Raw genomic sequence first — 9,420 nt, forward strand, 5'->3', positions numbered from 1 at the left:
AATTGAACGAGGACACGTGGCGTTGCAGAATAAAAGGGTTAAAAGTATTCTAAAATTTATATTTATTTATAATAAATGCCCAAAAATTATAAATATATATGTTTTTAAACTTTGAAAAATAAGATCTTTATGAATTTAATGTCTAAAAACTCCACAAAAATTATTTCTGACTCAAAAATTATATTATTTTAGAATTTGATGCCAGAAAAATCCCAAAAAATACTTAAAATGCAGAAAATTCAGAATATCATTTAACCATTTTAAGCGTGATATTATGCATATATAAATAACTTAATGCAGATAAACATGTAAATATGGTCAGATTGTGCTAGTAAAAATGCATGTTATCAATGGTCAACAAATTTAAAAAGTGTACACATAAATGGTTTTTACATCATGTATACTTAACCTTGACAGAAACCTTGACTTATAACGTTGATTTATATTCATATGTGAAGTTCCAAAACGATAAAACAAAGTGCTTCTCATTTCAGCCATTAGTCTTCTACATTTATCAACCAATATGTTGTAAAATATCCGCATTAAAAATATCTGAGATATGGAATGGTATGACATCAAGTAGGGAAAGAAGATCTTGTGCTCGTGTAGATAAAAAAACTAATACCTATGTGTATACCACTAGAAGATGGATGAGTGACTGTTTCATCCTGACCCACCATCCTTCGCGCTGGAAGGTGGATGATTACATAAATCATTTCTGTCATTTGACATCAGTTATATGTCTGAGATGATGGATGCCACTGACAGAAAATGATGGAAAGAGGAGTAAGATGAAGGATGATGGAAGAAGAACATAATATTGGAGAATAGAGCAAGGTCGTTGGAGAGTGAGAGGCTGAGTGAGAGAGAGAGATGAAGAACGGGAAAGATTAGGATAATTTGTTTTAGAAACGGGAGAATGTCTCTAGGAGTGAGAGAGAATTTGAAAAGGGGACAATCATAAGAAAATAGAGGAGAGATAGAGGGGGGGAAGCTAGAGAGAGAATGTATAGAGGGAGAGAGTGACAGTAAGAGTGAAAGGGATATTGGTGTGCAAAGGGAAGAAGTGATAGAGAGAAAATTGGGAGAGGGAGAAGCTGAGAGGGAAATAAAGATAAGTGGTTGAGGGACGGAGTGAGAAGGAGAGAGGGAGACAGAAAGATTACAGAAATATATGAGACAAGCCATTCAGATAGTCCACATCTCATTCAAAATTAACTGATATAATGAAATCCATGAATACATGTGATGACTAAGTGGATTATACTGCAAACATACTATGGAAATCATTAGTATTTAAACATGTGTTTTAAATATCACATTTCAAATGATATTATAGAAGGATATCGAATATCATTTGAAATAAGAAAATATTTTATTGAACTAATCAGTATGAATCCCCAGATATTATTACATATATAAGTCTCAATTAGGTTGATTGATGCCATATTTGTGTAAATGGTCCTTAGACATAAGAAAACAAAGATATCATGTGGATGGACAGTTATGTTTTATTATTAGCTGAGTTTCTATTCATACAATTCCAAACTGTCTTTGCTCCAATGCAGTAAGAAGTTGATGAAGGTTATTGAGTGTTCAAGATGGCCTTGTTTGTCTGCTGATATTTCACTGCCTCAGACATATACATACTGATTATGGTTTCCATTTTATGGTTTAATAGTTGATCAGACCCTAAGTAATCCCGTGGGCTTGGCACCCCATGGCTTGGCACACAACCAATCAATTAACTAAGTAACAAGGTTGGCCAATAAAGGTTAATGGGCCATTAGATTCATTAATTATATTGATACATAGTCCTGGAGGGCCACAAGTAAGTAATTTATTGAATATAAAAATATATACATAAATTTCAGAGACTTAAATGGAAAAATAAAGTTGAGAACTCCCTGCATAAAATTCACCTAGGTCAGAGTTCTTTAGGCAACCACCCTTCTTCTCCCTAAGTTCCCTTCCCGCCCCATGCAGTAAGAACAATGAAATAATGATAGGATATCAATAACGAGGCTCATTGAGGTGAAGGAAGATATTAGATGGATTGAGTATCAAGTGAATATATAAGAAGAAAGAACAAGTGTGAGAGAGAGTGAGCGAGAGACAGAGATTTATCAAGATCAACTCGTTGGATTTTGTCTCATGGTATGGACAATATAAATAACAATAAAAAATAAAAAAAACAAGGGATCCTTGAGGGAAAGACTGTGAAATTGTGTGAGACAGACTATTCAAAAAGTGAAAGAAGGAATGAGGAAGGTGGACAAGTGGATACCTGAGGCAGTGAGGGAGCGGCGACCTCACCGCAGTGACAGCGGCAACAGCCAATAAGTCCCTGGATAGAGGGGGGAGAGTTTAAGAGAGAAAGAGTGTGAACAAGTTTGAGAGAGGGAGTAAAAGTGAGTGGAAGGGTGATCAAGTGGATACCTGAGGCGAAGGTGGGCTGGCGGCGTAATGGCACAGGTGGCATTGAGGGCAATTGTGGATGGCAAGTGGCGGCAACGAGTGAAGTAAGTTAATTTCCATCATCCAGATTCGGTTCTGTTCCAATCTTCCTCAAATATGGACAACCAAGCCGGACTGATGACATAATGTGGTTGGATGACTCAACAGACAGCAATTCCGTCCCGTCCTGTCCCTTCGTGTGTAACCATCATTCGTCATCGTCCTCCATGCTTAATTTGCTGATGGTTAGAGAAAGTGAACTCTTCTGACAAAGTCAACTCTTGGTAGTCAATCCTGTGGTAAAAATATTTGCACTGCTATCTACAATGAGTTTTATGCTATTTAGTTTTACCATGCTAGTTTGGAGATGATCATAGACCAAGTTATTAAAATTGGCTGAGGGAACAAATATTTTTAAGAAAACCTTTCCTTTGATGTGTTTGAAAAAACAGTTCCCAAAGGCTCATTTATTATACACAATGATATTTGTGGGCTTGTTTGAATATTATTTATATATAAGCTGAATCCCAACTTAGGATGATGGATAGAGGGATGAAGAAATCTCTGCACGTGTCGCCTACGATTCATGATCGTATGACAAGTGGAGATAAAGATTGATTAAGAAAGGATTTTTAACCTAATTATGAGAACAATCAGTTGGTATTTCCGCGAGGAATTTCAACAGCGGGGCGATAAATCGGTCTTGGCATCTAGGTAAAATTCCAATCCTTCACCCTTTTTCAGCGGCAATTAGGGGGGACCCATCTGGTCGGTACTTCTGCCGCCGTTGCCGGAAGATTGAACAAGGAATCGTCTTCTTTCAATGCGATTCTCGCCGATTTCAGAAAGATGCATACTGATTCGTCATCTCCGAGAGCCGATTATCTCGCCGCTCTCTCTCTGGAGATCGAGAAGAAGCTCCAACGGGTTAGTTGCCCTCTAAAACTCTTGATTTTGTGTTCTTCATCTTCCATTTTGCCCGAAATCGCGCAGCGGATTAGATAACAGAATCGGCGAAGGATTATGTGGTCTTTTGAATTCGATTCGTTTCTTTTGTTTGGTTGTCTCATGTCGAAATAATTGTCAATTTCTCGAGGTCAAATTCCCCTAATTTTTGGTTCCTTTTTGCCGTGGAAAATCAGAAAAAAAGAGATTTTGTGACTCATTCTCTGTCTCTAGTATATTCTATGTTAATGATCCATTATTTCTTTTGGAAGAAGTTACTGATCCGTTAGCGATCTATGCTTGTAATGTTCTCTCACCCCCAGTTGTATACATTAATCGTTTTCCCTATTTACAAGTCGAACTAGTCGAGAACCATCATCAACATCATCATTTTCTATAATTGCCAAAGTGGGCACTGAATTTGATCAAATTGTATTAGATCATATTAAACGAATCTGCGGATTTCTTACATCATTTTACTTCTCATTCATTCTTCTTAATTTGTATTGCTTTTGAACAGGCACTGAGCCATCCCTCACAGAGATCGGGCATTCTTCAGGAACTATTTGCCGATGCAGCCTTGGAAATTGATGCGCGAGCAAGAGGTGAAAATTTCTTTGTTCGTAATCTCACTTATTCTCTCAGCCTGCAATTTGAAACGGTTCTTCACTTTTTTATATAATGAGTCAAATGAAACCAAAAGGATAGAAGGGATTGGAAAAAAATTTATATTCTCAAGACGAGAAATTCATGAAACCAGATTTTATAGTTCAAAAAAAAAAATGAAACCAGATTTTCAAGCTTTGTGATTGACTAATATCTCCCTTTATCATATATGCTAAATGATAAAGTCTTTTCCCTATTCTTTTGTCAATTTGAAATAACTAGCATCAAGAAGCTTAATCTGAATGTCAATTTTTTCAGAGATGATTCAGAGTAGCAACGGATTGGCTCATGGAGATGCAGGGCAGTGTTTCTATGATGTTCTTGCAGATCATTACATCAGAGAGCCAGCAAATGGGAAGCGGATAGTTGACTTGATCGTCAAGCTGTGGAGTCAATCGTTTTCTTCTCATATTTTTGCTCTAATTTTCCACCGATGGGTAACACCCACGAGCTTTCTCCCTTCTTAATTCCTTAAAATTGATTTTTTATTCACTAATTACTTTTTTAATTATGCCCCAGTTGTTTGAGACTCCCCTTCATGATGCACAATCTCTACTGCGTTTTGCTTCTGCTCTTGTTCAGGGCGCTGGCAATGTCTTCTGGTAACATCATCGTCATCATCATCATCTTTATTTTTTATTATTATTCGTGAATGTAGTTATTTCCGATTATGTAAAATACAAGAAAAATATACTGATTGTTATCGTTCATGGGCAGGATTGACATACAGACAAACACCCGGCGGTTTTTTTCTCTATTCCGGGTACGTGTCCTTCGCCCACGCCGTCCGATCGATCTATAGACTTATCTTGTCCGTCTGTTCATCAAGACAGTATCTCCTCGAGGATGTGGCTCTGGTTCCCAGTAGGGTGGAGATCATTTCCCTGCAGGTAATTTCAGAGTCAAGAAAAAGCCAATTATAAAGTTCAAAACCCAAGTCAATGTTTTCATAAATTAAAATAAACTTCCAGGCCCGACGAGATCTCTTCCTCTTGCTTTCGAGATTTGTTCTATTTTACGACCTTGGTAAGCCTAGAAAATCTGAACTGGATTTGAATTTAGTATCTGAACTTAATACTTGCACTGAATTATCATCCCTGACACAGAGGACAAGCTAAAGCACTTCCTGGATAGTTTCCCAGAGTACCCAACCGCCATACTCGTTGGCGGGCCGGAGGACGTCTTCGTCATAGAGTTGACGGACCAGGTAATGATGTAATTCTTGAGGTGTAAGGGTAAGATGGGTATTCACAATTTCTCTTCTCCTCTCAAATTTCTCAGCTTCAGAAGCTGAAAGTGGAACCGGTGCTCCTGCACTATCTCTCGCAAGTCAAGGTCCTTCAAGGTCAGATCTATCTCTCTAAATAAGAAATATACCGTCGAATATCTGATCACCACTATAGTCCCTGTAATTGTGTGGTGTTCCATATCAAAGTTGAAGCACACCAATCCATGTATGTCACCTAGATTTCACTTCGTGGTGATATAGGGGCCTTACATATTTAGTTTGGGATAAAATGTATCCCTGTGCAAACGAAACCAAAAAAATTGTGTTAGGCAATGAATAGAAAGACTGATTGAAGAGATTGAATGCCCTTTGTATGATAAACATAAATTAGTCTGAAAAATACTTTAAATCTGCGTGCTTGAAAGTTGTTAAAAATTTATCATATAAGAATTTCATAATCTCACATATAAGCTTTGGAAAGCATGTGCTGTCATGGAGGTTTTGAATATAAATGGTTCTGGATTTAGAAACAAATACTTCAAGACATTCGGAGTCAGCATAGAATATCTATCAGTTTCGAAGCAACTTACAATACTTGTGATTTAGGGGGTGCGAGAACATGTGATTTTATGAGCATTATCTTTGTATAACTGAGAACATCCATTATTAAAAAAATTCAAACTTCACCTTCAATGAATGAAGATGCGTCCAGTACTATCTCTTTCTACAACATTTAACAAGCACCTGTTCATGACACAAAGCTCATGGCGCAGGGCTTGAGCTGAGGATGACGACGAGCACGAGACTGAAGGCGTGTCTCTACAGCTTCACGTCACCGGGCGGGCCGGCATACCCCACCAGAGCTGTCCGGCATGCAGCTTGGGATGCCTTGAATTTTCTCTACCCGGTGAGCTCTCTCCCATCACTAAAACAGAAATTTCAGATTTATGCTGTGTATTTTTTATGAAATAATAAAGCCTGACCAATGTTACGGTATTATGTTACCTTTGTTGATTGATAGGTTGGCAGATATCCGAGACATGTTATAAGCTTGCTTTTCCGGCTCCTCTATCCGTGGTACTGGCCGTTCTCCTTCTGGAACTTCGTCGTGTCCGTGGTCAGAGCTGTTTTTTATTCTGTATTTGGAACGTTTCTCACCGCTTGGGAAAAAGTCAGGAGGGGCCGACCAAGAGATCTCTAAGTTATCTTTCTCATCTTTTTTTCCCAAGCGGCGGTTCAAATTCACACGAATCCCCTTTTCCTTGTACATGTTATCCAGATAAGAACACTTCTGGATTCTGCTTTCCTCTTGTATGCGCGATCATATTGCACCAATGATGGCTCAAAGAAAACTAAAGTGGAAACAAAAGAGAGCAAGGATATATGCGTCTGCTTGTGAAACAAAAATACATTAGATGAGCATGCATTGAAGTCTCCGGACCCTGAAAAGTGGACTGACGCATTTACATCGCGCTCGTAATCAAATGGTCATAGGTGAAAATGAGGTCATCAATATGTCACTAATCGCTCCCAGAAATCACTAGGTAGAGAGCTTACACATGATTTTCAATAACGAAAATTCACAAAAATCGTAGATACATTGGGAGCAAGTTTTAAATATTCCACATGGTCCCTACAAATGTTTCCATTGAGAGCAAGCGCTATTCACTGAAGAGGATATCCAATGAAAACTCAGATGTACGAGGTTTAGTGTAAAGGGCAGAGCAGCAGCAGGTATATTATCTGGGAAGACGGCTCTGGAACACAAAAAGCTTGTACCTTTGGTGGAGAGAGTGATGTACTTTCTAGATGGTATACTATGACGATAACTCGATCAAGGCAACATTCAGTGGGGCAGCTGCCCAGGCACCAGATAGCAGACAGTGCATCAAGATGCTTTCGAGGAATGCCAAAAATGATGCAGGTTAGATACATTCGAAGGAAGACGTTTCCACCCACCTGAAATTCATCACCAAAATTAACTTAATCCAAGTACAGTAAACGTGAAAACAGTAAAAATATTTCAAAAAATCAATCCAGACTGAAATACCTTCATTCATGAAGATCCGAGGGCAAGATTCCGGTGAAGACCCCTCGACGATAATTGAAATCGACTAAACAACGACAAGGAAAGAGATTCCACAAACCCAAGGTCCAGAACCCAGCAAAATCCCAAACGTGACGTTCTCTCTTCCCTACAGCGGTAGCACGACCCGCAAAATACAATAAGTTAAAAGATAAAATCAAGAAAAGTCCTTCACTCTGTAGCACAATCATAGCTCCAAATAGGCGATCGGGTTTTAGTTGGTCTGCATTGCTTCTGTGTGGTATTTGTCCAATTCAGCATCAAGATCTGCAGCAGAGACTGGGGCACTCGAGCCCCTCCCCGGCCTGCGACCACCTCGCCCACGTCCGCGTCCACCACCACCTCTACTCCATCCAGGAGGTCCCACTCTTGGAGGTGCGCTGTCAATGGAATGTCAGCTCATAAGTGAATCTTTCTTTGAATTCAAGGAAATAAAATTGGACTGATTCCTTTTCTTTTGGCGCAAAAAGGAAATTTGAGGACATAAAGTAAAGAGAGTAATTCTTTAAATTTGAGGACATGAAGTTGGAATTACTGTGGCTCTTTTGGTTCAAAATGATAAATTACATACTTCTGAAGATAAATTTTACAACCCATATGTAGGATGCAAAAAAAGGGTTAACTGAATCCAAAACCCAGAAAAAAAATAGTGATATCAAATCAACAAATGATCCTACATAAAATTTAAATTCAGCGACAGAATATAAACTAACCTCCTAAGAATACCATTTGAATTTCCGTTGAAGGCGATTGGAATTTGTGGAATGGGTACAACGGGGGTCGCAAGATTGGTTCCGACTATATCAATCTTCATAGGCTTCCCATCGAGTTGCACATTGTTGTATCTTTTGATGGCCGTCAAGGCATCAGCTCTTCGTGTAAAAACTACTTCCGCTGTTCCCTGTACGAAATTTAAGATGACTAAATTGACTAAATAGGAGTGCTAAAGATGGGGAATTTTTTTTAAACCGAAGGATCAAGCCGACCATACCTTAGATCTTCCACTCCTATCATAGTGGATTGTGTACCGTTTCAAGTCGCCGACTTCTGAGAAAAGTTCCTGAAGATGGAAATAAATTATGAGCACCCACATATACATAAATGTCGGACCATCTGACAGAACTTCTGATAACCTAATTGAGTGATAAAACAGAACCAGTTACGCGTTAATCGCAGCATCAAACTAAAGCACCAACAATAAACAACGAGCCGATCAAGATAGAATATCATGACGAAAATACAAGAGATTTAGGTGAATTCTCTATTTCGCTAAAAGAGTATTTTATAACTAGAAGAAGCCCATTTTTCTAATCACAAGAATACACCGTACAATAACATTAGAGAAATTGAAAGCTTGCCATTCACCTTGATATCGTCGTTAGAAACGCCGAAATCCAAATTCGAAATATAAAGCTTCGTGCCCGTTTCCAAAGCTGTAACTCTTGCTGCTTCAGGAACAGGACGGGCAACCGTCGAATCAGAGAACACGTCGCGCTGCCACGCTGAGCTTGGAGCCTGAACTGGCTGTTGAGATGGGCACAAAGAATAAACTTTCAGCGAACAGAAATCCCAAAAAAAACTCAAACCAAAACTACGTAGTCGCTGCCGATGACTCCCCGATTACTCACATTTCCTACTGAATAAGGACTCCCCCGAACGGCAGTGCGATTAGGAATTCGTCGAGCAGGCCCAGGCCCAGACCCTCTGCCACCTCCTCTGCCCCGGAAGCTCCCATCGCCTGGTTTCTTGTTCTTCTTGATAATATCGTCCAAAGACATGTCCAGAGATCCCGCCATCTTCAAGAGACGATCCCGCAGACAAGGAATCAAGCTGACTGATGAGAAAGGGATGATCCGCGACAAAGAAATTACACTCTAGGGTTTGAGCCCGCGTCGATCGTCGAGAAGAAATAAGAAAAAAAGAGGGGTTTCGGTTTTTAAATCGGAAAACTGTTCCCTTCAATTTTACCCCTGAAACTCTAGATTATCTTTTCATACCCTCCAAAATAAACTTCCTACATTTTATGTATCTATTTAAT

General features: G+C 39.1%; 2 protein-coding genes across 3 annotated transcripts; one reads left to right on the top strand and one right to left on the bottom strand.

Annotated features, from left to right (window-relative positions):
• Nucleotides 1–3,113: 3,113 nt before the first annotated feature.
• On the top strand, nucleotides 3,114–6,665 carry LOC144701286 (K-stimulated pyrophosphate-energized sodium pump protein). 2 transcript variants are annotated; one of them, XM_078573067.1, is made up of 11 exons: nucleotides 3,114–3,384; nucleotides 3,923–4,007; nucleotides 4,327–4,505; nucleotides 4,588–4,670; nucleotides 4,786–4,831; nucleotides 4,902–4,958; nucleotides 5,040–5,094; nucleotides 5,175–5,275; nucleotides 5,350–5,413; nucleotides 6,058–6,203; nucleotides 6,318–6,665. In XM_078573067.1, the coding sequence occupies exons 1-11, from the start codon at nucleotides 3,307–3,309 to the stop codon at nucleotides 6,495–6,497; spliced, it is 1,074 nt and encodes a 357-aa protein (XP_078429193.1). In that variant the 5' UTR covers nucleotides 3,114–3,306; the 3' UTR covers nucleotides 6,498–6,665. The 2 variants fall into 2 exon arrangements, with proteins under 2 accessions (XP_078429193.1, XP_078429201.1); XM_078573075.1 differs by having other exon boundaries at nucleotides 3,118–3,384; nucleotides 6,070–6,203.
• A 754-nt stretch (nucleotides 6,666–7,419) lies between these two features.
• LOC144701301 (RNA-binding (RRM/RBD/RNP motifs) family protein) lies at nucleotides 7,420–9,299 on the bottom strand. Its single transcript, XM_078573089.1, has 5 exons — nucleotides 9,011–9,299; nucleotides 8,748–8,906; nucleotides 8,374–8,442; nucleotides 8,096–8,283; nucleotides 7,420–7,762 (listed from the first exon to the last, which is right to left on the bottom strand). Exons 1-5 carry the CDS (start codon nucleotides 9,176–9,178, stop codon nucleotides 7,597–7,599), a joined length of 750 nt encoding a protein of 249 aa, XP_078429215.1. The 5' UTR covers nucleotides 9,179–9,299; the 3' UTR covers nucleotides 7,420–7,596.
• Nucleotides 9,300–9,420: the final 121 nt, after the last annotated feature.

The sequence above is a fragment of the Wolffia australiana genome, chromosome 1 (assembly GCF_029677425.1).
Source record: "Wolffia australiana isolate 7733 chromosome 1, ASM2967742v1".
Classification (NCBI taxonomy): Eukaryota; Viridiplantae; Streptophyta; class Magnoliopsida; order Alismatales; family Araceae; genus Wolffia; species Wolffia australiana.

Coding starts and splice junctions, on each gene's coding strand:
- LOC144701286 (XM_078573067.1), top strand. CDS start 3,307: ATGCATACTGATTCGTCATCTCCGAGAGCCGATTATCTCGCCGCTCTC. Junction 3,385..3,922: donor TCGAGAAGAAGCTCCAACGG/GTTAGTTGCCCT, acceptor GCTTTTGAACAG/GCACTGAGCCATCCCTCACA. Junction 5,414..6,057: donor GCAAGTCAAGGTCCTTCAAG/GTCAGATCTATC, acceptor CATGACACAAAG/CTCATGGCGCAGGGCTTGAG.
- LOC144701301 (XM_078573089.1), bottom strand. CDS start 9,178: ATGGCGGGATCTCTGGACATGTCTTTGGACGATATTATCAAGAAGAAC. Junction 8,907..9,010: donor GTCCTTATTCAGTAGGAAAT/GTGAGTAATCGG, acceptor CCATCTCAACAG/CCAGTTCAGGCTCCAAGCTC. Junction 8,284..8,373: donor ATAGGAGTGGAAGATCTAAG/GTATGGTCGGCT, acceptor AATTTCGTACAG/GGAACAGCGGAAGTAGTTTT.